Source organism: Lithobates pipiens, unplaced genomic scaffold (assembly GCF_037356315.1).
Source record: "Lithobates pipiens isolate NorthernLeopardFrog02 unplaced genomic scaffold, aLitPip1_a1.2 Scaffold_18, whole genome shotgun sequence".
Taxonomy (NCBI): domain Eukaryota; kingdom Metazoa; phylum Chordata; class Amphibia; order Anura; family Ranidae; genus Lithobates; species Lithobates pipiens.
Genome location: NW_027507758.1, coordinates 21,200,789 through 21,228,565, shown reverse-complemented (window position 1 = coordinate 21,228,565; position 27,777 = coordinate 21,200,789). Strand labels below are relative to the sequence as shown.

The window sequence follows — 27,777 nt, the reverse complement described above, 5'->3', positions numbered from 1 at the left end:
TTGGATGGCTCTGATATATCATATGTACAGAGAGGAGGAGTCCTGTGGTCTGGCAGCCCTATGAACGCACAAAGTCCATCCAGAGCAGACAAGGCAGGAGAATGTGGAGGCAGCTTCTGGATAATGGCAGGTGAGCGGTGCATTACTGTTTTTATGTATACGTCATACTGCACAACATATGAGTATTTTAACATGGGTCATGTAGGAGTTCCTGGACAAGGATCCACCTTATATGGGACACCCTCATGTAACACCTTTTTTATTTTTCCTGTAGGGCACGTTGTGAGTTATATATGGGGTAATATAGTCATGCTTGTCCATTCATTTCGTTGTACAGAACATGGAGTCGCGTGACCACTCTCCAGATGTAAGTTATATTATACAGGAGGGACCTCACTGCTCTCCAGATAAAAGTTAAATTATAGGGGAGCAACATCAGTTTTCCAGATATAAGATATCTTGTATCTAATTGCAATCTCAGAACAGCCAATAAGAGGATAGTATGCGACCGGTCTAAACTACGGCACGTTCACCAATGCCAAGAGCCTGGCGGACAAGATGGGTGAACTGGAGATACTGTTGTTCGAGGAGGATTTGGGTTTTGTGGGAATTTCAGAGACCTGGTTCAACAGCTCTCATGATTGGCTGGCAGGCATTCAAGGTTATACCCTTTATCCATGGGCATCCACAGATAGAGGCGCGGGGGGGAGGGGGGCAAGTAGTGCCCCGGAATAGGCAAGGTGTCTGCACATTGGTGTCCGTGAGCAGTCCTGGCAGGCACGGCGGGGAGGAAAGGGGGTGCTCATAACGCTCAGGAGAAGTTCTTCAGCAACTTGCCCAGCTGCCACACTACCCCATGCTCTGAACTCTGATACAGCCGCACACTGAACTGAGGCTGTGCTTGCCTCCTTCTCTGTAGCTGCAGCCATGCCAGACAGGAGGAGGACGATCCTCCCATGTTTGTCTGCTGTCCAAGTCAGAGTGATCACAGTCAGAGCAGCAGTGAGGGTGGGTGGAGCAGGAAGATAAAGTTCACTCAGCAGCCACTGTCCAGCACAGAGCTCACCCCAGGCCAGCTTAGAAGTTCCTGAAGCCATGGAAGCTGCCATTAAAGTGGGGTGCCCCCTAAAAAAAAAAAAAAAAAAATTTAAAGTCAGCAGCTACAAATACTGCACTTTAATAATCGGACACTTACCTTTCCTGGGGACCAGCAATGCGGGGAAATGAAGCCCCCCCTCGTTCCCCACTCCGCTCGCAGGGCCGTCATTCTTACTGTGGGCACCCGGCTGATACGCCGCACAGTCATCTGGCACACGTGACAGGTCCCAGAGGACTGTGCGGGGGGAAGCGATGTCACCAGCCCAGGCAACGAAGAAGGTAGACTACGAGGGACCCCCTAGCAACAGGCATTAAGAAGTGAGTACAATTTTTTTTTTTTATTATTTATTATTATTATTATTATTAATAATATTTTTTGTAGCAACACCACTTTAAGGTGAAGTGCTAAATGATATTTGTAGAACAAGCTGGGCTAGTGTCAGCTTGTTCTGTGTCATGGTTTGTCTGTAATCACCAGTGCTTGCAGATTACTGTTTAATTATCAGTATCCAGCAACTTTGCTAAGACCCCAGACCAGGACAATTATACTATTTCCCAGGCTCATTACAAATCTGTAATGGACACTTTTAAAGCTACATGTTTTGATTCCAAAGGAGGTGAGTGTCTACAAGAATACATTTGTGATCAGTTACATATTCTTTTAAAGGGGTTGTAAAGGTAAATGTTTTTTTCACCTTAATGCATTCTATGCATTAAGGTGAAAAAACATCTGACACTGCCTGCGCCCCCCACCCGTTTTACTTACCTCACCCCTCAAAGTCCCGCGCTCGTCCCCCGACATTATTTCCACTGTTCAGCCTGGCCGCTGATCGGCTGGAGTGGATGGATGGAAAGCAGCGCAGCCATTGGCTCGCGCTGCCGTCAATCACATCCACTGACGCGGAGTCCCGGGGGGCGGGGTCGTGTGATACAGCGAGTGGCTATAGCCGCCGGCTGTATCACGGGAGCGTGCCCGCAGATGCTTCCCACCATGCGAGGGAGCTCGCATGAACATGAGAAGCATCTGAGGGAGGAAGCCGAGACAGCTGCCGAGGGACCCCAGAAGAGCAGGTTCGGGGCCACTCTGTGCAAAAGGAGCTGCACAGTGAAGGTAAGTATAACATGTTTGTTATTTAAAAAAAAAAAAAAAAATCACTTTACAATCCCTTTTTAAGGTCAGTTACAAATGTCTAAAAATCTCTCAGTCAGTATAAATCTTTTTGGGCATTCTGTATGTAGCTGTTAATATTTTAGAAGAAATCTGTATTTAGGCTAACTAAAGACACCCAGCGTTAAGCGCAGTTTGGCATCTTCGCCCTGGTCACCAGATAAACTTGTCCCGGCACTGGGAGCGCCCAGTAGGAGATAGTAGCATTTGCATGGGCACAGTAAGAGTTATACAGTATGGACAGAATATCATCTTTATGCTATTGTGCCCATATAACTGCTATTGTGCCTATATAGATGCTGTTGCACCCATATAGAGGCACACCCGCATCTACATGGGCACAAAAGCAGCTATATGGGCACAACGGCCTAAAGATGCTATTGTGTCCATACAGATTTTAAAATCCCCACTGTCTTAAGCCAATGCTGCGCCATGCAGGTGTAGGGTTTTAAAAAATTTTTTTTTTTTTTTTGTGAGTAATTGCCTAATTGTATGTTTTATACCTTCACTTGCTGTGGTCACTCGCAGCATATTTTGCATGGTTTTACATGTGGCTCAGATCGCCTCGGCAAAACCAGGTACACTCTCTCTCCCAAAAAGTGCCAAATGTGGCAGTGGAAGGGGGGGAGGGTGCAAACAAGTGTAGCTTTCCCTTTTGGGTGGAGCTCTGCTTTAACACTGCCACAAACCACCAATAGGGAGGGTAGATTGAAATAATTCCAGCTTGCTCTAGCCTTAAAAACTGCCCCATGTTCCCTTACCCCTAACAGCAATGCAGACTAACCTATTTTCAGACTGTTCCAATCTGGTCATGTTATCTCACCTGTGTGATCCAGCAGCGTATGCAGGGGAGAAGAGGGAGCACCAATAACAACTGTGACATGGAAACCTAGGGGTGACATCACCTCATCAGGCTTTATCAGCCATTGCCAAGCTCTTTCTCCCCTGCAGCTGCTGTTGACTGACACAGGTAAGAATGTGAGAAACGACATCACTAAGGGAGGAGGTGGAATCCTTTATGGGTAGAGCTCCAAAAGGATGAAGCTAAGAGGGAAAATACTGGGAGTATGCTATAGACCCCCTGACCTGATGGAGGAGGGGGAGACAGATCTCCTATCACAAGTTAGATTAGCAGCAAGGATGGGAAGTGTTATCATAATGGGGGATTTATTATTATCCAGACATAGATTGGGCGGAGGGAACCACGCATTCGTCTAAGCCCCTGTACACACGGTCGGACATTCTGCCAATCAAATCCGTCGGATTTTGTCCGAAACTGTTGCATACACACGGTCGGACTAAGTTGTCGAAAAATCCGATCTTTCAGAACGTGATGACGTAATTTCGTTACGATGGGACTACATTCAGGCTAGTAGCCAATAGCTTTGATGTAGGAATTTGATCTGAGCATGCGTGGCACTTGGTCCGATCAAAATTCTCTACACATGATCGGAGTATGTCCGATCGAACCAGTTGGTCGGAAAATATTTCCAACAAGTCAGAAAATTGGGTCCGACGGATATTCCGACGGAATCAGTCCGATGCATACCACACACAGTCGGATTATCCGACAACACGGTCCGATAGGACACATTCCGACGGATTCTCTGACCTGTGTGTACAAGGGCTAAGGCTCAGCAGTTCCTAAATTGCTTGCATGACAATTTCATGGTTCAGATGGTAGACGCACCAACTAGAAATAAAGCGTTACTGGATCTGATTACCAACGATACAGACCTGATCACTGATGTGAAAAAAAACAGGGCAATTTAGGTAACGGCAATCACTGGTCACTTGGCTTCAGTATAAATCACACAAATGGGAAACATAAGGGGAATACAAAGACTCTGAATTTCAAAAGAGCCAACTTCCCTAAACTATGAACCTTGCTAGAAGGCATGATGAATTGGGATAAAATATTAGGAACAAAGAACACGGAGGAGAGATGGGTTTGCTTTAAGAGCATGTTAAATAAGGACATAAGCCAATGCATTCCATTGCGTAGTACATTTAAAAGAGCGAACAAATGTTCTGGATGACTTAACTCCAATGTAAAAATGCATATAAAAGCAAAGGAGAAGAAATTAAAAAAATAGAAATATATATTTATATCTCTTCTCTGTATGGAAAAAGTGAAAATTTTTATTTAAATCTTTATACTTGTGACAGTATATACATGGTTATAAGCTCATAAGCATTTATTGGGAGAGCCCACATATGGCAGTAATTAAGAGTGAGCTGACCTTCACACTTTATAAAGAGTGCAACAAGAAATCTAAGGGTGCAGTTAAGGAGGCAAAGATAGAACACGAAAGACGCATAAAGGAGAGCAAAAAAGTCCCAAGAAATTATGAAGTATGTAAAAAAAAAAAAATAAATAAAAAAAAAAAAAAAAAAAAAAAGACAGACCATATTGGCCCCATAAAGAATGAGGATGGACATCTGGTTACAAAGGATGGGGAGATGGCGAAGCTATTGCATTTATTCTTCTCAGTCTTCACAAGGGAATCGGGGGGGGCTTCAGTAACCAAAACTGCAGTGTTTATCCTCGTGACACATCACAGGAAGCACCTCCATGGTTATCAGAGGACAGAATTAAAATTAGACTTGGGGAAACGTAACATTAATAAATCACCAGGAACCAGATGGCTTGCACCAGAGGGTACTTGGGAGAACTCAGTCAAGTAATTGCCAGACCATTGTTCCTAAGTTTTACTGACAGTCTACCGACTGGAATGATACCAGCTGATTGGAGAAAAGTCAATGTAGCACCAATATTTAAAAAAGGCCAAAATACATCCCCCGGGAATTACAGACCAGTTAGCCTAACATCAATAGTATGCAAGCTCTTGGAGGGGATAAGGGACTATATACAAGATTTTAGTGATCAGAACGGTATCATTAGCAGTAATCAGCATGGATTCATGAAGAATCTTTCTTGCCAAACCAATCTATTAACCTTCTATGAGGAGGTGAGCTGCCATCTAGATAAAGGAAGGCCCATAGACGTGGTGTATCTGTATTTTGCAAAAGCATTTGACACAGTTCCCCATAAATCTTTACTGTACAAAATAAGGTCCGTTGGCATGGACCATAGGGTGAGTACATGGATTGAAAACTGGCTACAAGGGTGAGTTCAGAGGGTGGTGATAAATGGCGAGTACTTGGAATGGTCAGGGGTGGGTAGTGGGGTCCCCCAGGGTTCTATGCTGGGACCAATCCTATTTAATTTGTTCATAAACAACCTAGAGGATGGGGTAAACAGTTTAATCTCTGTATTTGCAGATGATACTAAGCTGAGCAGGGCAATAACTTCACTGCAGGATGTGGAAACCTTGCAAAAAGATCTGAACAAATGAATGGGGTGGGCAACTGCATGGTGAATGAGATTTAATGAAAAGAAAAATGTAAAATAATGCATTTTGGGTGGCAAAATCTGAATGCAATCTATACACTGGGGGGAGAACCTCTGGGGGTCCTAGTAGATGATAGACTCTGCAATGCCAAGCTGCTGCTATTAAAGCAAACAGGATATTGGCATTAAAAAGGGGATCAACTCCAGAGATAAAACGATAATTCTCCCGCTCTACAAGACTCTGGTCCGGCCGCACCTGGAGTATACTGTCCAGTTCTGGGCACCAGTCCTCAGGAAGGATGTACTGGAAATGGAGCGACTACAAAGAAGGCCAACAAAGCTAATAAAGGATCTGGAGGATATTAGTTATGAGCAAAGTTTGCTTCATCACTGATGACAGTGAAGCCAATAACTACATTTAATCTAGTAGCCAACTAGAGGAGGGTGCAACAAACGTCAATGAAAATTGATTCCAGGGTTTTCAATGAAGGGCACTTGTTCTGACACAAGGAGGATATTAGTTATGAGGAAAGGCTGTGAGCTCTGAACTTATTCTCTCTGGAGAAGAGACACTTGAGAGGGGATATGATTTCAATATACAAATGCCGTACTGGTGACCCCACAATAGGGAGAAAACTTTTTTGCGGAAGACACATGGCCACTCATTAAAATCAGAAGAAAAGAGGTTTAACCTAAAACTAACGTAGAGGCTTCTTTACTGTAAGAGCAGCAAGGATGTGGCATTCCCTTCCATAGGCGGTAGTCTCAGTGGGTGGCATTCATAGTTTCTTAACTATTAGATAAGCACCTGAACGACCGCAACATACAGGGATATACAATGTAATACTGACATATAATCACACACATAGGATGGACTTTTGTCTTTTCAACCTCCCTTACTATGTAACTATACAGGAGTGACATCACCGCTCTCCAGATATAGGATATATTATACAGGAGTGAAGAACTTGTGTGTGTGTGTGTGTGTGTGTATATAGTGGACTTATCTCCGTATATTCTCACACACGTGTCTGCACATAACCTGCTGGGACATGTAGCTGAACGTGTTGGGTGACACGGGTCATATGGGGAATAAGATGTTGTGATTGGTAGAAACAAACAGTGGAATATAAAACCTTTTTGTGTCTGTAATAACAGATTAAATAATTCAGATCGTTGGCACGGAACATTCTGGAAGTTTTTTTATTTAAATGGTGAAAGTAAGTGTCATATTCCACCCATAGGGAAACATTACACTAATCCCATCAATGGCTTCTGTCTATAATCCCATCATTAGTCTGTGTTCATTTCCAACACACTCTCTCGGGGTTTAAATCTGAACTCCCGGCAGATAGAAAAGATGAAACAAATGCAGTTCTGTAATCATTAATATGTCATTTAACATACCTCCCAACTTTAGAAGTGGAGAATGAGAGAGACAGTGCCCTTCATGCTCCCCTATCTCCCCTATCTCAATAGAAATATTTGCCCTCCTAAATTCCCCCCCCCCCCCCCCCCAGCAAAATTCTTTTTACCCCTCCCAGAACAAATCCTACTCCAGCGCACACCCCCCCCCCCCCCAATTTCCCATTCTCAACAAAAATCCTGCCCCTACCCCCCCTTTCCTGGCCTGCCAGACTGCTTGCTCGCATGAGGGTCTGGTATGGATTTTGGGGGGGGGGGGACAATTGTGGTGTGAAGTCTCCCTTAAAATCTATGCCAGACCCAAAGGGCCTGGTATGGATTTTGGGGAGGGCCCCATGCTGTGTTTTTTTTTTTTTTCCCCCTCTTACTGCTGTCATAGGGTTCCCCTTTAACCACTATGTATGTATGTACCCTGGATGGGGGGGTGGAGATTGTCCCGCGGAGCAGAGAGAAGCACGTGGCTGTCTATACAGGAAAGTTAATTTTTAGCATTAAGTAGGTGAAGAGTGACCGCTGCTTCTTGAGTGCAAAGTATGAAGTGAGAATAATGACCCAATCACAGTCCTGGTGGTAGTACATGGTGGGACACCACCTGGAATCCAGCCTATGACCGCTCAGTGATCAATAATTCCAAGATCTGTTGGGTCTTCACTATGCCTGCTGTACAGTGCAGGAGCAGAAAAGAGCTGTCCTCTGCTGCATTCTCCATTATCATAACTTAGATTTATTGCAGTTCTGCATTGCTTCAAAAAAGCAGCTAGTGTAAGTACCGGAATGTGATTTCAAATCGGATTCCTGTGTTCCCCTACAGAGCAGATCTCGTACTGAGAAAGGTGGGATGGCAATAGGAGCCAATGAGGCTCTCCGGTAGTGCACATGTGTGGACAGGAGGGGTGATCAGAGAAATGAATCACTAGCATGAGGGTCAGACAGTGCCGGGACAAGGGTGAATATGGCAAATTGTGCCCCCCCAAGATGTATGGGCATTATGTGTCAGCAAATAACCCCCCCCCCCCCACCAAAAAAAATAAAAAAATCAAGCGCTTATCTGCATGTTCACCCCTTAATGTGTATATATAATATAATGTGTTTGGGGGTTCTAAGTAATTTTCTCACACGAAAATGATTTTTAACTTGAAACCAACAAATGTCAGAAAAATGTTTACTACCCTTTCACACCGAGTCAGCCGTAAAGCGGCGCTATTTGGCCACGAGCGGGGAGGTTTTAACCCCCCCCCCCGCTAGCGGCTGAAAAGGGGTTAAATCTGCCTGCAAAATGCAGCTGCGTTTTTTGCCGGCGGTATAGCAGCGCTGCCACGTTGATTTCAATGTGGAGGAGTGGTGAGTTCACCGCTCCAAAGAAGCTGCTGGCAGGACTTTTCTGAGGCCCTGCCAGCGCACCGCTCCAGTGTGAAAGCCCTCGGGCCTTCACACTGGAGTGAATGGAGCAGCTGTTTTCAGGCGGTTTGCAGGCGCTATATATTTTTTTTTTTTTTTAATGCTATAGTGCCTGCAAAACGCCCCAGTGTGAAAGGGGTCTTAGTGTTTAAATGGTTAAACTTTTTCCGCTCACACACAGACTATTTCATTGACAAATTGTTACAATGTTTATACTTAAGTTCAACTGATAAAGAATGTTTTGATTCTTGGCAGACTGCCTGGTTTTTCTCTTCCTTTCTTTTGAAGGCTGTCTGCTTCAGAAGAGCAGAGAGCATTCTCTGCATAGAAAGAATTGTGAAACACTTCAGTCAGGATCGCGATAACTATTCCTGACGATTAATTGTGCAGCTCTAACATATATTACTTTTTATAACACAAATCCCACCCCCCCCCCCCCCCCCCAATCAACACCCACCAATCTACTTGTGGTGCCCACCCCTTGTCCCAGCCCTGGGGCCAGAAAGCCCCCACCCCATGTGCCAATTCTAAGGGCATGTAGGTCATATTTTTATACTTTAAGTTGATTGGTGCATACAAGCTTTGTTCTCCAATTGTATGTTGAGGGTGTAGGCCAGGGGTCTCAAAGTGGCGGCCCTCCAGCTGTTACAAAACTACAAGTCCCATCATGCCTCTGCCTGTGGGAGTCATGCTTGTAATTGTTAGCCCTACAATGCCTCATGGGACTTGTAGTTTTGCAACAGCTGGAGGGCCACCAGTTTGAGACCTCTGGTGTAGGCAGTTCAGACTGATATTTTGGATGAGGTGTGCAATTTGTCTTTCATTGGTGGATTCTAAGTGTGCTATCCTTTCTCCGCAGGGAGGCCCTCGGCACTCACTGGCCTCACAGTCTTCTGGTCCCAGCCGCTGCTGTCGGTCTGGGGGGCGCACTGCTCTGCTGGAGGCTGCATGGCAAGAAAGTGAAGACCCTTGAGCTGGGAGAAGGATGGTGGGGCCCAGGGGACAGGCCCCATTTACTAAGCGAGGACACCAGCATTAGGCCGTTCATCATTGAGGCCTCTGAAGCTGATATTGAGGTATCGATGTGCGGGCAAACGTTTTATGGTGGTATCTACTTCTACTTCTTGGGTAAACTCTTATAAATGATGGTATCTACTGAGACTGCATTACATGGTCTGTATGTCATTGGAGCTCTTTAAAAGATCACTGCACCCACAAATGATACTTTAGTGTTTGGATGCTGGAGAGTTCAGTCCCCCGGGGGGTCTACATTTCCACACCCTATACCTTTTTATGAGGGGCTTTCCCTCTCCCTGATGGATTTATCAATTATCTATATTACCGTATATTGTGGAAAGTAATAGGAGAAGTGGGACTTTGTTAAAAAAAAAATAGGAGAAGTGGGAACACCCCAGGATGGGTGAGAACACCCAGTACACCAAGATCGATGAAAATTCACCACGGGGAGCAGTTGCATCCAACAGATCAATGATGGCGGGAACTAGACATCTGCAATTTTTGTTTCTTTCCAAATTTGTTTTTCAATGAAATGTGACAAATTCGTTAACTCGGAAATATTCAAATTAACGAAAACATGTTTTAACAATTTTTCCCGAAAACAAACAAATTTCGGAAATTCAGAATTCGAAAATTTTAAAATTAAAAAATTCGTATATGCAAAAATTTGAAATTTGAAAATCTGAAGATTCAAAAGATCTAAAATGACAACGTAAATCCAAAAATTTGAAAATCTGAAATAATAACTATTACTATTAAATTATAGGTATTGGGGGGCGTGGCCTAGGTGGTCATGTGAGCGGACGTCTTTCTGAGCAGCTCCGTCTTCTCCCGCTACAATCCTGCTCCATCCTGGGTTAATCCCGCGCCAATCGCCGACCGAAAGACACCGACTGCACCGGAGGACCCCCCTGCTTCCCTGGCAGGTGATATCGGCGGATGGGCAAACGCAGAAGGCAGCCGCCGGCGCGAATGTCTGCGCACACACACGCTCGGGCCAAGATGGCCGCCGGACCACCACCGCGGAGCTCTGTGATTCTCCGGCCTCCACGCCGGATCTCTTTGGAGAATCCTCTCCGCCGTCCTCCCCGGGACATCCGGATCCCCCGATCCTGGAGTCACAGATCTCGGAGGGAGAGGAGGCGGAGGGGAGCGGCCGGGATCCGACGCTTGCCGATGTGCTGCACACCATTAAGGTAAACCATGTGGCTCTAATGGGGACTGTGGCTGAAATAAGAAGTGACTTTACATTGCTGAGACAGGATGTTCAGAAAATACGCGGAAGGGTGGATGAGACTGAGAAACGTATTAGTGACTTGGAGGATGCAGTTGACCCTATCTGGCCTAAACTTAATACGGCGGGGGGTAAAATTGCCTCCCTAGAAAACAAGATGGACGACCTCGAGAACCGCCTCAGACGTAACAACCTGAGGCTGGTGGGTCTTCCTGAGCGGGTAGAGGGGTCTGACCCAGTGGCCTTTCTGGAAAGTTGGCTTGAGCAGGAATTTGGCCGTGACACCCTGTCCCCCTGCTTTGTGATAGAACGGGCTCACAGAGTCCCGGGCAGACCTCTCCCCGCGGGCAATCCGCCACGTACCATGGTAATTAGGTTGCTGAACTACAGAGACAGAGATGCTATACTGCGGGCGGCCAGAGTGAAAGGCAGCTTGAAGATCAATAATGCTGCTGTGTCACTGTATCCGGATTATTCTGTGGCGGTTCGCAACCAACGGGCGCAATTCCAGTCTGTTAAACGCAAGCTGAGAGAACACGCAGTGAAGTATTCTATGATATTCCCGGCTACCCTACGTATTGTCTATCAGGAGAAGGTTCTTTTCTTCCAGTCACCCAAGAACGTCCTTGCATGGTGGGACTCCCTACCCCAACCCCCTCAAGATCCTGCCTGAAGGATAATGGCCTGGATGGTTATCATTCTATTTTCTTCTTTGCCCCCCCTTTTTTCTTTTTTGCAACTGCCTCGGTCAGGGAGGCGGGTCTCTGCTGCTCTTATTGAAACATGTTGGGACTAACAAGATTTATTTTTTTTATGTTGCGGGACTCTTTTTCTCCTCCATTTCTTGGATGAGTACCTGGGAGCTGCTCCAGGCAGAACGATTTTGAGCCACATTGTGGTGAGGTTATCTAGTTGTGGATAATTGCATGGCTATCAGGCCATGCGCCCCACGCATGGCCCCAGTTTTGGGTACAAGCCGCTCCATTTCCGTGGGAGCAGGGCAGGGTTGTTGCTGCTACTTGGCAGCCCTTTATTTGTTGTCTGTTGTATGGGTGAGGAGTGTGTGGTGTGTGGATGGATGGGAGTATGTCTGTGTCACCTGTCCCCCTGGAGGTACTGTGGCTCTGGCTGTCTGGTGAGGGATTGTTTTGGGGTTCCTGGGCGGGCTACACCCGCTTGTTCACGTTCTTGTACACTATTCCCAGCCCGTACATGGCTGAGGTAAACATATGCTCCTGGAATGTTCGGGGGCTAAATTCTAAATTTAAACGTGCATTGGTGTTTGAGCAGATTAAACGACTGCACCCGCATATTCTTTGTCTGCAGGAGACTCATCTGGTGGGCTCAAAAATCCTTGCGTTAAAAAAGTGTTGGGTGGCTCACAACTTCCATTCCACTTACTCCAACTATGCTCGTGGGGTGGCCATCTTAATACGCAAGGGGCTACAGTTTGAGTGCCATCAGGTGGTCTCGGACCCCGGGGGTCAATTTTTAGTGTTGCATGCCACGGTGCTAAGAACTCCTGTCATTCTGGTCACAATTTATGTTCCTCCGCCAGCCACGGCCACGGTATTCTCCGATCTGAGTACTAAGTTGTCACAGTTACCTGTTTGCCCTACGTTTATTGTGGGTGATTTCAACTCGGTGCTACAGCCTGATCTGGATCGGTTGAAACCCCATGGAAGCGAATCAAGAATGTTTAGTAAATGGTGTGAGGCCTATGGATATGTTGATATTTGGCGTTGGAAATTCCCGGGGGTAAAGGTATTCTCATGTCAATCCAAAACGTATGGCTCTTTGTCCAGACTAGACTATGCACTGGCCACCGGGAGTTTCCTGCCGGTCGTCAGGGCGATTAAATATATCTCTCAAACAGTTTCGGATCACTCACTACTGCAGGTTACCCTTTCCCTGGGGCACTGTCCTTCATTTAGGGTGTGGAAACTTAGTCCCTTGTGGGTGTCCACACCGGGGATAGAAGAGGCCATTCCCTCAGATATGTCAGACTACTGGTCCACGAACACTGGCACCACGGCAGCGGGACCTACCTGGGATGCCTTTAAGGCGGTACTGCGCGGATCGTACATATCCCGTATTAAGCATCATAGATGAGCGGGGAGGGCCCAACAACTGGATCTCGAACGTTCCCTTGAGGAGGCTAAACGTAGACATATACTCAACCCGACTGAGACCACTCGAGGTGACCTGACGAATGCCCACAAGCTGTTAGTTACATCTTGTGGACACGACTAAAATACAACAACTACACCTGACAGCAAAACTACACGAACACGGGGGTAAGAATGGGAGGCTGTTAGCCTTCCTCGCTCATACGGATTATCTGGATAGTTCCATCTCTGCCATACAACTGCCCAATGGTTCTACTACTGAAGACCCGGGGGCGATAAATCAGGAATTTACCTCATACTACAGCGAACTTTATGACGATCCAGTGCCCCCATCGGAGGCTACATTTCAGGGTTTTTTCTCGTCTTTGGTGTTTCCTGGACTGGAGGAGGCCCAGCGAGACCTCCTTGAGCGGGAGATTACTCTTGAGGAGGTGGAGGCAGCGATAGGTTCCCTACCGCCTTCGAAGGCCCCCGGCCTTGACGGTATCCCTTCGGCGTGGTACCAGACCTATACTGAATTGGTAGCCCCTAAGCTACTCCTTACGTACAGAGCGTCTTTGAACATGGGATCTCTTCCTGACTCCATGAATGAAGCCCTGATAGTGGTCTTGCCCAAGCCGGGCAAGAACAAATTGCTATGTGAGTCCTACCGTCCTATCTCCCTCCTAAACCACAACGCAAAAATTTTGGCCAAGATATTGGCTCTTCGTTTGCAAAAGGTCATACTCTCATTAATCTCGCCAGATCAGGCTGGGTTTATGCCTGGACGTAGCACTTTTGACAATATACGCAGATTATATCTACATATCCATAGAGCATGTAGGGATAAACAAAGTAGTTTGGTACTGTCCTTAGATGTGTTAAAGGCATTTGATACGGTGCGTTGGTCATTTTTGTGGGAGACAATGGCTAACATGGGCTTTGGCCCACTATTTACAAAATGGGTCCGCCTGCTATACGCTAAGCCGAGTGCGAGGGTGAGAACTAATAGAGATGTCTCATCACCATTTCGGCTGTTTAGGGGGACTAGACAAGGGTGTCCCCTGTCCCCGCTCCTGTTCGCCATCGCCATAGAGCCCCTGGCCCTGGCGGTGCGGCAGGCTTCGGGGATAGGGGGCATCCGAGTAGGATTACTGGAGGAAAAGATATCTTTGTATGCAGATGATGCCTTGATTTATTTGGATGGTAAGGAAGGCTCCTTTCATGGTCTCATGCGGGTGGTTGAGGAATTTGGAGATGTGTCTGGTCTGAGGGTAGGTTGGGACAAGTCGATAGCTTTCCCCATCGGCCCGCGCTACTCCTATGATTACTTGACCGCGTCTAAACTTCAGACGTCCCAGTCATTTAAATATCTGGGCATTCAGATACATAATGAGCTCCCCAAATATGAAGCCTTGAATATTACCCCAATCACAAAACAGATGGTTGACAGACTTCAAGCGTGGGCAACTCTCCCTCTCAACTTAATAGGTCGTATTAACATCTTTAAGATGATATTCCTCCCAAAATTTCTATACTGTTTTCGAGCTGCCCCGGTCTATCTCCCAAAAAAGGTATTTATGAATATAGAATCCAGTGTGTCCTCCTTTATCTGGCAAAACTCCCATCCGCGATTTGCCAAGACATCTTTGCAATCCCCTAAATCGAAAGGAGGCCTGGCCCACCCGAACCTAGGCAAGTATTTCCTTGCCTCCCAACTGACATATATATATGATTGGTTGCATTCCAACCCCCAGCCCCCCTCCGCCATTCTCATGTCAATCCTTCATGCCCCGTTTGACTCGGTTAATGACGTACTGCACAGGGCCCTACATTCTAGATGCTCTAGATTCTCCCCTATGGAGGTGGGTCTACTGGCCTGGAGAGAGGGAGAGAAGCTTCTTTCTATTTCTACCCCGGGCAGGTCACCACAAACACCGATATGGGACAATCCCAGTGTACCTGAACTACAGAGGCACCCAGACTCCCAATGGTGGGCTAGGCTGCATGTTCTGCGCCTGTCCCACATCATCAAGGGAAATGAGTTTGAATCCTTTGAAAACTTACGGGGTACCTTCTCAATAGATAATACATTTTTCTATAAGTATCTACTTCTTAGACATGCCATTCGGGCGCAGTTTGGTTCCTTGCACATAGAGCTTCAGGAGTCCCCTATGGAGGACCTAATGTCTTACCCGGATCTTACTAAACAGGTTACAACTTTTTATGATCACCTCTCCAGGGCAGGAGCAGACCCATTTTGTAATTCCTTTGTGAAGTGGAAGCGTTTGATACCTGCCATGGTAGAGGAGGGGTGGGAGGAAACTACTGAAACCTGCTTCCAGGATATTATCAGCACTTCCGACCAATATGTTCAGTTTAAGTTTATTCATCAGCTGCACTACACACCGGCTAGACTGGCTAGAATGGGTTTGAGAACTGATGCCTTGTGTCCTAGATGTACTCACGATAATGCTGATCTATTTCATATGTTTTGGAGTTGTCCTGGACTAAATGTGTATTGGACGGACCTGTTTACATTCTTTGATGATCATCTTGCTCTCCCGGTGCCTCAAACCCCTGAGGTGGGGCTGCTGGGTATATTGAATGACTTTGTCCACAGGGCGTCAGAACGGACTCTTCTGCGTACCATTTTATTTTATGCACGTAAAGTGATCTTATTGCACTGGAAAGACAATGTTCCTCCCAAAATTCAATCACTGTATGGTATTATTAATGGTGAACTCCCTAAATTTAAAATAGTGTATAAACACAGAGCTTGCTTGAAAAAGTTTCATAAGGTGTGGCAACCATGGTTGGATGTTTCTGGATCATTTTGGGGGACGGTCCTGTCCTCGCAGGACCCCCTGGGGGGGCTGCGGGGGTAGGGCCGGAGGTTTGGGCTTTGTGGATGGTGGTCCCGGGTATGGGGGGGGGAACGAAATGGGGTGGTAATTTACTACTGTATGACCTTATATGGCAGCTATTTATGTTGAAATGATACTGCATAGGGGGACGGTGACAGGTGTGAGTGTGATGGGTGTGTGTGCGCGAATGTTGGCATGTCTGTTGTTGTGTCTTTGTTTTGTTGGGGTTTCTCTGTGTTTTTGCATATAATGGTAGCAGTTTGGTTTACTCCAACGAGGCGTCTTTATTGTTGCCTCTGTATTCACCTCTGGAGGGAGACTCCTTGACTTATGTACTGTTTGCCTTATATGCTGTATGTATGTTCAAAAATATTTTAAAATAAACACCTTTTAAAAAAAAATTATAGGTATTGGAATTTCCTTTCAAATTGGGCTGTTAGTGAATGTTACGCATCTTGTATAGCGCCCCCCAGAGTCAATACTTTGTAGAACCCCCCCCCCCCCGCCCCCTTTCTCTGCAATTACAGCTGCAAGTTTTTGGGGACGTCTCTACCAGCTTTGCACATCTAGAGAGGGACATTTTTGTCCATTCTTCTTTGCAGAACATCTCAAGCTCTGTCAGATTGGATGGAGAGCGTCTGTGAACAGCAATTTTCAAGTCTTGCCACAGATTCTCAATGCGATTTGGGTCTGGACTGTGACTGGGCCATTCTAACACATGAATATGCTTTGATCTAAACCATTCCATTGTAGCTCTGGCTGTATGTTTCGGGTTGTTGTCCTGCTGGAAGGTGAACCTCCGCCCCGGTCTCAAGTCTTTTTCAGATTCTACCAGGTTTCTTCTAAGATTGTCTTGTATTTGGCTCCGTCCATCTTCCAATCAACGCTGATCAGCTTCACTGTCCCTGCTGAAGAAAAGCATCCCCACCACATGACGCTGCCACCACCATGTTTCACGGTGGGGATGGTGTGTTCAGGGTGATGTGCAGTGTTAGTTTTCCACCACACATAGCATTTTGCTTTTAGGCCAAAAAGTTAAATTTTGGTCTCATCTGACCAGAGCACCTTCTACCACATTTGCTGTGGCTTCTCGCAAACTGCAAATGGGACTTCTCATGGCTTTTTTTTTTTTTCAAAAATGTCTTTCTTCTTGCCACTCTTCCATAAAGGTCAGATTTGTGGAGAGACGACTAATAGTTGTCCTGTGGACAGATTCTCCCACCTGAGCTGTGGATCTCTGCAGCTCCTCCAGAGTTACCATGGACCTCTTGGCTGCTTCTCTGATAAATGCTCTCCTTGCCCGGCTGGTCAGTTTAGGTGGACGGCCATGTCTTTGTAGGTTTGCAGTTGTGCCATACTCTTTCCATTTTTGGATAATGGATTGAACAGAGCTCCGTGAGATGTTCAAACCTTGGGATAGGTGGTGTGTGTGTGGTGTGTTTTATTTATTTTTTAACCATAACCTGTCTGGTGTGTTCCTTGGCCTTCATGATGCTGATTGTTCACTAAGTTTCTCTAACAAACCTGAGGGCTTCATAGAACAGCTGTAATTATACTGAGATAAAATTACACACGGCCTGTATTTACTTATTAGGTGACTTCTGAAGGCAATTGGTTCCACTAGATTTTTTTGTTTTGGAGTATCAGAATAAAGAGGACTGAATACAAATGCCCCCCACACTTTTCAGATATTTATTTGTAAAAAAAAGTTTGCAAATTTTTCCTTCCACTTCACAATTATGTGCCACTTTGTGTTGGCCTATCACATAAAATCCCAATAAAATACATTTATGTTTTTTGGTTGTAACCTGACATGTGGAAAATTCCAAGGGGTGTGAATACTTTTTTTCAAGGCTCTGTTTTATGGTCTGTGAGTTGTGCTTTAAAAAATAAAAGTACCCTTAACATGTATAATTGGATGTCCCAGGCGTGCATATGATCAACAAATAGATCTACTATGTCTGCGGACTTTTGTATGTACACATCCTGTGAGCTGTTAGAAATCTATTTGTACAACCTTCAGGGGGTGCAAAATCTTCACTCCATCTTGGCACGTACAAAAGTGGGAAGAGCTTTAGAGGAGGGGCAAAGTGAGAAAATGTTTTATCAATAAATTGTGGGGGGTGTGTGGGGTTTTTTTTTTTTTTTTTTTTTTTTTTTTTTTAGTCTATGTGTAAGTTGGGGAGTAAGTTCTAATTGTTTGTATTATCCAGGACCTCCATGAACGTCTCGATCGCACGCGGTTCTTTTCACCTCTGGAGGACTCCAGATTTCACTATGGTTTCAACTCCACCCAGCTGAAAAGAGTGGTTTCGTACTGGAGAAATGAGTTTGACTGGAAGAAGCAAGTGAAAATCCTCAACAGATATCCTCATTATAAGACCACTATAGAAGGTATAACGGGGCAGTTGGATGGCCAAAGTGACCTTTTTCAATTTTTATTAAATTGAGATGGCTTTGGATAAGTTTTTATATGTAAACTATACTGTGTATGCAAACCATAAGAATCAACATAAGAAATCGTCCTTTAGCCCACAGATCTGAAGGGGCATGTCATCCGTTAATGGGTCTTCCTAACACAGACCAAGTCTAGTCGCCATTATAGTTGGCCGTTGTTCTTCCTGCAGGTCTGGAGGTACATTTTATACATTGATGGGTCCATCCAGCAGAGAAGTAGTACTGTATATTCACCAATACCATCCTTCCTCCTGCAGATCTGGAGGCCCATTGGTGGGTCTTCCCATCGCAGATGTAGTTTGTTCACCAATATCATAAATAACCTTTCTTCCCACAGATCTGGAGGGACACTTCATCCATTAATGGGTCTTCTTAGCACAGACCAAGTCTAGTCACCATTATAGTTGGCCATTGTTCTTCCTGGAGGTACATTTATACGTCGATGGGTCCATCCAGCAGAGTAGTACTGTATATTCACCAATACCATCCTTCCTCCTGCAGATTTGGAGGCCCATTGATGGGTCTTCCCATCCCAGATGTAGTTTGTTCACCAATATCATAAATAACCTTTCTTCCCACAGATCTGGGGGGGGCACTTCATCCATTATTGGATCCTCCCAGCACAGATAAAGTTCCTCTAGCGGGTCTGGAGGCGCATTCATACACTGGTGGATCCATCCAGCAGAGAATTGGTATATTCACCAATATTGTCCTTCCTCCCGCAGATCTGAAAGGGCACTTCATCCACTGATGGGGGTTTGTAGTACGGGCATAGTATATATTCACCAATATAATAAATTGCTTTTCCTTCTGCACATCTGGAGGGACAAATCATTCATTGATGGATCCTCCCAGCACAGACAGTCTATTTGCCACTGTAATAAACCACCATTTTGTCTAGAGGTATATTCATACAAATACATATATGTAGTATACTCACCAATATCATCCTTCCACCTGCAGGTCTGGAGGTGCACTTCATCCATGTGAAGCCCCCACAGTTATCTTCCAGGCAAAAGGTTCGCCCCGTGCTGATGGTCCATGGTTGGCCAGGATCCGTATATGAGTTTTATCACATCATCCCGCTCCTGACTGACCCCGGGAAGCATGGCTTGGACCCCAATGTTGTTTTTGAAGTCATCTGTCCATCTATCCCTGGGTATGGCTTCTCAGAGGCATCACACAAGAAAGGTGAGAGGTGGAGAAAGGGGAATGGGGCGCAATGGACGATGCATGGTTTTTGTCATAATTGGGTGAAAATTGTAGTTTATTAAAGTGTATCTAAAGGCAATTTTGTTTTTTAGTTTTATAAAGGGTATAGAATGGTTTCACTGGTGAATTTGTGGAGGTGCATTGGGGCGCCACTGTAAACACCAACTGGTGTCCACAGTGGTAGATTGCCTCTCTATTCCTGTTCCAGTAACACCTGCTCTGCGATAACACATGGTAACGTCTGAATGTTATTGCATTATTACAACTTGCACTAATCCACGTGATCCAGGGTGCATTGTGTCGTGGTGCCTCTTGCTTGGAATGGCACCACAGTGCATTTTTACAGCAACATCTGCACTGAAGTACACCACAACATGCGCTGAGTTGCGATTTAAAAAAAATTATTGGTCTGTCATTTCTTAGTGCGGTAAGGTGCATTCAAAATAAATGGACTGCCCTAATGCACAATATCGCACTGCGGCAATGAACATAAATTAACGCAATGCATGGTCTGAATGAACCCTAAGTTCTCAGTTAAGCACCGCTGAGGAAGGGTGAAGCAATTTGCTTAAAGTATATCAAAAACCATAACATGTGGTTCAGAGGGAGAGGAAATTGCACAGCAGACCCTGTGAGGTGCTCCCTGGAACCTAGTAGCAATGGATTGCAAAGAATTCAGAATATAGGGACCATATAGTGAGAGAAGTGCTACAGCTGTGCCTGGTGGTCTCAGAATATTAGTTGCTTGTCTGAACAGAGGTTCCTCTGTTGGTTCATATCATGAAATGTGTTTTCTCCACAAAACAGGATTCACGGCCTTTGCTGCGGCCCGCATATTCTACAAATTGATGCTTCGACTGGGGTTCAAAGAGTTTTACCTGCAGGGTGGAGATTGGGGAAGCAGAATCACCACTCTCCTGTCTCAGATGAAGCCAGAGTAAGTATGAGGGGTTTCGTATGTATGAAGGTTACCTTCACACCGGTGTATAAGGGCAGATACTCACATTGATGTCTGGGGCCGAATGCTACAAAACTTTACTATGTAAGAGCCAGTACAACAGCTTGCACTGCTGTATATTCCAGCTAAGCACACAGTATCAATAACAGTACAGTGTGTGTGTAAAATATATATATATATAAATATATATATTTATTTATATTTTATGTAATGGCTGTCTTTCACAAAAAGTATAGAAATGCCAGTAAACTTTTTTTTTTTTTTTTTTTATAAAGCATGGAAGCAATAGATTCTTTGTCGAGTTTACAATGCTGTCTCTGCATGTAAGGCTCTTAAAGGGATGGTCCTGTCCTTGGTATTACAATGGGAATACATTTTGCCACTTTACATGCCAAGAATGAATATATAGAGGAGGTCTGGGAGAAGTTTTTGGTATTGGTTTCACAGTTGAGGACACCCTTGAGGACCTCTTTTTGTTGAGATACTAGACCACAAAAAGAAATGCGAGACTTATGGACTTTGGCTACCCTTTGGGGGAGTGGGGCTAATCCCAGCTTTGGCAGGGGAGAACAATGTTTCCTTCAAGGTAAGGGCATATTGATGGTGGAATAGATCATGGGGGCACCTGTTGTCTTTGATGAGGAACTGCCTAAGGTTTAATGTTGGATGTACGTCCCTGTTGTATTGAACTTTTTGAATTAAAGATTTTATTTTAGCTGCTATGACTCATCTTTCAAAGTGGGGGCTAAAGATGGGAGGTCAATATCACATTTGTACTACTAGGGTGTGAAATATGTCTCCAGAAGCATGGACCAGGATACAGAGTTGAGAGATTGGCCTCCAGTGTCCCAAAGTCAGTTGGGCACAGTCTTTGGGTGGTTCACAATCAGGAAGGCTTTGGTTGACTTGGGGAAAATCGGTCCCTGTGTCTGCAGAAATTACCTAGGTAGGTAAAACTCTGTGTGATCATGGAAGCTGATGTTGAGAAAAGGAGAGGTACATGGTGTCAATGGAGTAGACAACCAAGGATGACCTGGGAAGGTTCAGGCTCCTAGTATCTGAGAGTGGCTGGTGGACCCTTTGTACCATGGCAAGTTTCCAACCCCATGGTACTGCCTTAAGAGGAGACATGTAGCCAGTGGTGAAGTGTAGCAGAGGTGAAGTTTCCTCCTACAGGGGAATTAAGTCCTCCTTAGTTGAATGTTAAGGAGTTTTTTTTTCTCTTTTCGTATACAGTAGATGTGACCACATAGGAAATGAGAGGAAAGTCACCTAATGGGAAACCAGATATAAAGAATAAGTGGCTGTAGTTACACTTGAGATGCTTGTGTCGATAGAGGGCTATTTTCAAAATATTACTGGATCCTGCTTGTCTTTTTTTCCCCAGGGCCCAGAAGATATAAATGTGGCCCCCCCGAGAGGATCAGAGGCTAAGCAACCCACAGAATATCACAGCAATCCATGAATATTGTCAGATACTTCAGTGCTTCTGGCAAATGTCACTGCTGTCAAAGCATGGGTCCCGTCCCAATGAAATACATTGTTCTCTGTTCCCTCAATCACTCCTTATAATGTATCTGTATTTTCCTCCAGGTCAGTGAAAGGCCTCCACCTCAATTTCTTGGTTCTCCCATTTGGAGGCTTGAGGAGGCTGAAATCCCTCATTATTGGCCGCTACGCTCCCTGGCTGGTGGGTTTAACGCGAGAAGACGCAAGGCGTATATATCCATACATGGAGAAGAACGTGTTTGCCATTCTCCTGGAGAGTGGGTACCTCCATATACAGGCCACCAAACCAGACACTGTTGGTAAGAATTACCGAAAGTTGCAATAATCATTCCCAATCCCCAGGAACAGCAGAAGTGTGAATGTTTACTGAACAATCAGTCTGTCTTCACAAGTAAATTAGATCATTTTAAAGTTTTTTTAATTTTTTTTTTATTTTTATTTTTTTAAAACTAGATTCCTCTTTTACGTTCTGTTTATCTAATGTCACTGTGTTAGATGCCCCCTTCAGAGCCCTATAATGTTTCCTGCCCCCTTCAGGGGCCACCTCTGCTTCTCACAGGACTCCATTCTCCTACAGGTTCCGCTCTGAATGACTCTCCAGCTGGACTTGCAGCCTACATTCTGGAGAAGTTTTCTTCTTGGACAAACACTGAGTTTCGTAATCTAGAAGATGGTGGCCTGAACAGGTGAGCAACAACAGGCCACTACCAGAACTGGTCACTTATAGTGGGCTGCTCATTGGTCTTTCATTTAGCAACTGAAACGGCAAAAGAAGAACTCTTAAAGCCTTGTACACACGATCGGAGAATCCATCGGAATGTGTCCTATCGGACCGCGTTGTCGGATAATCCAACTGTGTGTGGTATGCATTGGACTGATTCCGTTGGAATATCCGTCGGACTCAATTTTCCAACTTGTTGGAAATATTTTCCAACCAACTGGTTCGATCAGACATACTCCGATCATGTGTAGAGAATTTTGATCAGACAAAGTGCCACGCATGCTCAGATCAAATTCCCACATCAAAGCTATTGGCTACTAGCCTGAATGTAGTCCCATCGTAACGAAATTACGTCATCACGTTCTGAAAGATCGGATTTTTCGACAACTTAGTCCGACCGTGTCTATGCAACAGTTTCAGACAAGATCCGACGGATTTGGTTGTCGAAATCTCCGACCGTGTGTACAGGGGCTCACAGCATGAAATGGCATCAAACAATTGTCCACATTCAGACAAGTTGATAGTCCAATCTTGCTCAAACTTTTTGGCCCAGAGGAACCATTGAAATCATTTTCAGGTGTGAAGAAACCCTGCTAAAATCGAATCATTGGTGGTCAGTGGGAAGAATGTCCCTTACATTGATGGTTAGTGTGAAGAATGCTCCTTACATTGGTGATCAGTGGGAAGAATGCTCATTGAAATAATTTTCAGGTGTAAAACTCAGCTAAAATATCAACAAAATATCAACAAATGCCCCTTACATTGGTGGTCAGTAGGAAGAATGCCCCTTACATTTATAGTTAGTGGGAAGAAGGAGCCTTACATTGGTGGGCATTAGGAAGAATGTTCCTTTAAATTGATGGTTAGTGGGAAGAATGCTCTTACATTGATGGTTAGTGGGAAGAATGCTCTTTGCATTGGTGGTCAGGGGGAAGAATGCTTCTTACACTGTGGTGGTCAGTATGCCACACTTTTGGACAACTAAGAAGATCTTTGATATCATGCAGCTGGCTCTGCCAAATGGCATTGGTCCTGGAGCTAGGCAGGCACCATCAAATGGAAGATTCATTGGGCACAACTCAAGGAACCCCAAACAACCTCTGAAGGAAGCCTGGTTGACATGGGCTGTGATAGACTCGCTATTAACACAATCCACTGGTGTATAAAAGAATAGCGCAGGACTTCAAGATATAAGGGAAGGGCAAATTCCAGCATCAAGAAGATTCCTTGGCAACTATGTGCTGAATTTCAAAGTAGTAAATGCATGTCAAAAATGGCTTGTTTAAAAAACATACAATGACGCACCAGTAGCCAATCACTAACCTGTTTCTAATTATGTTCAGGAAATTCTCCCTTGATGATCTCCTGACCAATGTGATGATCTATTGGATCACTGGATCAATTGCGTCTTCCATGAGGTTCTACAAGGAGAATTTCCCACGGAATTATAACAGCACCCCGGACACCAAGTGAGTATAGAATATATGTGATTGTAAGAAGTTATGTATCTTTCTTTGTAGGCCCTGAGGTCCTAGGGCTCTGACTGGGGTATCCCTGACATCCTTCCTTTTCTACTTCCCCCCACAACCTTTCCTTCTCTATCCTCTTTGCCTCCCTAATTGTAATCCTAGCTCATACAGTAACCAGGAATACTTACTGATTTTTTTTTTTTTTTTTTTTTTTTTTTTACTTCAACTGTTCTATCCTCCTCTCACTTGATTGTTACTAGCTGAGAATTTACTGATGCATTGTCCTTACCCACGCAGTAACATGGGTTATGTTTTGTATTATGTAAAATCCTAATAAAAATGTATTGCAAATGGAATACATGCTGTTGTAAGCTCCTCAGGGGTGGGTCCTCTCCTCCTTCTGAGTATTCTCTCTGCTCACTTTCTGTAGTGTGCAATTTATACTTCTTTGTTTGTTTTAAAGTGCCATTAAGGGCCGGTTCACACTGCAGGCGAGGCGACACCGACTTGCCTCGCCGCGACCTACCGCGACCTCAGCGGCAACTTGCAGATGACTTCTGTATAGAAGTCAATGCAAGTCGCCCCGAGGTCGCCCAGAAGTAGTACAGGAACCTTTTTTCTGAGTCGGAGCGACTCGAGTCGCTCCTCTCAGAACGGTTCCATTGTACAGAACGGGGGCGACTTGCGAGAGCGCGGCGAGGCGAGTCGTGTCGCCTCGCATCGCCCGCAGTGTGAACCGGCTCTAAAGGTAGAATGTTTTAGTTTTGGACAGAGTGGAGAGAGATTAGAACCCCTGTCAGGTTTTACTGCTGTGTGTGTCCCCGTTAGGGAGCTTCACCCTCTCTATTTTGTCTTGTTTTACTAGATATGTGCACTGCCAAAAAATGTGTTCATTTTAATTTCATTCATTTTTTTTTTCGGGTTATTCGTTATGATCGCAATCAGAAATTCGAAAAACCAAAAATAAGAAAAAGAAAAAAAAACGAAAGAATAACTAATAACGAACTATTAAATTATAGGTATTGGAATTTCTTTTCAAATTTTCCTGAAGTTACGAATTATCTGAAATAACGAATGCTGCAACTAAAACAAATTGAATGGAACAAGTGAATAATTAATAATCATAAAAGTTTTTATTATTGTTTATTGTTATTAATTTGTTACGTTCCATTCGTTTAGATGCAGCATTCATTATTTCAGATAATTTGTAACTTTGGATAAATTCATATTCGTTAAGTTCACAAACAGCCAAATTTTCAAAGGAAATTACAATACCTATAATTTAATAGTTAAAGCTGAGTTCCACCCAAAAATGGAACTTCCACTTTAAGTGCTGGTGACCCCCTGACATGGCACATTTGGCATGTCATTTTTTTTGGGGGAGAAGCGGGTACTCTGTTTTTACAGGCACCCAGCTCCCACTTCCTCCCCTGGTGCCACAGCGCCGGAAGATCAGCTCTCCCCCTCCCTCCCTGCAATCTTCTGGGACACGTCACAGGTCCCAGAAGATTGCCCGGCCAATCGCAGCACGGCTCGCCCATTCGCAGTGCTCGCCTGGGCCACAGCCGGGAGCCCACTGTTAGAATGCCGGCGCCGCAGAGGGGAAGAGGAGTGGGGCTTTGTACGCCCGCATCGCTGGATTGTGGGACATGTGAGTGTCTGATTATTAAAAGTCAGCAGCTACACTTTTTTTGTAGCTGCTGACTTTTAAATGGGTGCAACTCCGCTTTAAGTTATTTCTGCGTTTCGAATTTTTAGAATTTCCGAATTTTTCAATTTACGAATATTCAGAAAAATCTGTTAAACGGGTTTTCGTTGATTTTAATATTTGTCGAAAGTCGTTAAAACAATTTGGAACGAAATGTATGCATATACAGTGAAACCTTGGATTATGAGCATAATCCGTTCAAAGAGAATGCTTATAATCCAAAGAACTTGCATATCAGAGCAAGTTTGCCCATAGAAGTCAATGGAAACGAAGATAATTCATTCCGCATTGACTTCTATTGCATGCAATACCGCATGTGGCCAGAGGTGGGGGGGTGCCAGAGAGCCTAAATACTTGGGGACAGCTCAGCTGAACTCAAAGGCTCAAACACTCGGGAACGGAGTATTTCTGAGTGATTCCATGTCAAAAAAAGAAATCTGAATCAACCTTGTCAGCATCGCCATCTCCCTGCGCGTTTGTGGTGGAACGACGTTTCGGTGCACACACATTCGCGGCCCCACGCACTAGCGCATGCATAAGGAGACTTCCTTGCTACCTATAAAAGCGGGTTTGTCTTCAGCATCCTGTGTACTTATTCCTGTTTACTGATTGCCTCTTGTGACCCGGATCGACCCTGACCTGCCTTGATCTTCTCCTGGACCTGACCTCTGGCTTGCTCTATGGTCTCCTGTGCCTTGACCCTCTTCCTGTGACCCGGATTACCTTCAGTCTCCCGTGCCTAGACCCTCAGCCGGTTCTTGAACTTGCCTCCAGTCCACAGTATCTTGGCTCCCAGCCTACCCACAGACTTTTCTCTGGGTGCTAGACCCCTGGCCTTTTTTTGTACTCTGCTTTTCTTCAGCCTCTGTTGGACTCATGCTCACTTGCTCTTGCACGGCTGCCAAGCCCTGCCCAGCCTGCTGGTAGCTTGTGCCTCTTTGTGCCATCCACCCTCTGTACCATCTCCAGGGGGTGCAGTGCGCTTAGTCGCAAGAGTGAACTGCTCTCTGCATATGAGCCTTGGTGTGTACCCCCTTGTGACGTTCCAAGTATTTCCAAACGGCTCCGAACCGTTCCGAGTGTCACCGGTGCCCCCGCACCTCTGGACAAATGTGGTACTGCACACTCCATTAGCTTGAATTCTGACACAACACTCGCAAACCGAATCAGAATTTTTTTTAAAAAGTTGCTCATCTTTCAAAATGTTTGTTAACCGCATTACTTGCAAACCAAGGTTCCACTGTATTTATATTACCATCAATGAAAGTAAAAAATTCCCACATTTTTGTGTTGACATTGAAACAAAAATAGAGGAGAAAACTAGTTCTGGTGACCCTGGTAACACGCTGGGATTCCCTCTCACTTCCTGTTTTTGGTATGGGACAGGAAGTGAAGGGAACTCTCCCTAATGGGACACAGATGGCAAAAAAAAAATAAAAAATACAATTAATTTAGCCTTTGGTGATACTTTAGGTACAGGTCTCTGATACAAGTTAGCATTTATAAAAGATCTATCACCTGTAGGCATTTCCTAGGAAAAGTGTGTGCAAGACGTTGAGTGGTTTTACACTTTTTTATGTTCTTCCAGGATCGGGGTGTACGTGCCCACCGGTATCGCTGCTTTCCCGTGTGAGCTGGTCCACTCCCCTCAGGTTTGGGCGAAGGAGAAGTTTAGGAACATTGTCACCTACACATTTATGCCCCACGGAGGGCACTTCGCTGCCTTTGAGGAGCCAGAAATTCTCGCCCGCGACATCCAGAACTTTGTGTTGAAAGTGGAGAAGCTGTAAAATGGGGGAGGGGCATTATTAGTGTAACTTTATAATTTTAGATGGTAGAGTCGTGGTGGAGCATGATTTGCCGACTGATGCTGCCGCTTTAAGATATAGACAATCCCAGGTTACATGGTCCATAGCATCAGACTGCTTGTGTGTTGCTGGATTCTGCTCACCTTGATTTCCACCTAATGTCCATGCAATTAGTCTGTTACTGTATTGCCTTTCATTAAAAAGATTATCTTCCAACCAGTGTCATTTCTTGCCCTGGCTAACCAGAACCCACAAACTTTAGAGA

The 27,777-nt window shown here is 45.0% G+C and overlaps 1 protein-coding gene across 2 annotated transcripts; it reads left to right on the top strand.

Moving 5' to 3' along the window:
* LOC143986995 (epoxide hydrolase 1-like) lies at positions 1-27,728 on the top strand. 2 transcript variants are annotated; one of them, XM_077485431.1, is made up of 9 exons: positions 1-130; positions 9,304-9,520; positions 17,884-18,064; positions 19,091-19,318; positions 20,147-20,276; positions 21,891-22,105; positions 22,384-22,492; positions 23,871-23,996; positions 27,293-27,728. In XM_077485431.1, the coding sequence occupies exons 1-9, from the start codon at positions 102-104 to the stop codon at positions 27,492-27,494; spliced, it is 1,437 nt and encodes a 478-aa protein (XP_077341557.1). In that variant the 5' UTR covers positions 1-101; the 3' UTR covers positions 27,495-27,728. The 2 variants fall into 2 exon arrangements, with proteins under 2 accessions (XP_077341557.1, XP_077341558.1); XM_077485432.1 differs by lacking the exon at positions 1-130 and adding an exon at positions 347-367.
* Positions 27,729-27,777: the final 49 nt, after the last annotated feature.

Coding starts and splice junctions, on each gene's coding strand:
- LOC143986995 (XM_077485431.1), top strand. CDS start 102: ATGTGGAGGCAGCTTCTGGATAATGGCAG. Junction 131..9,303: donor CAGCTTCTGGATAATGGCAG/GTGAGCGGTGCA, acceptor CTTTCTCCGCAG/GGAGGCCCTCGGCACTCACT. Junction 18,065..19,090: donor TTATAAGACCACTATAGAAG/GTATAACGGGGC, acceptor TTCCACCTGCAG/GTCTGGAGGTGCACTTCATC.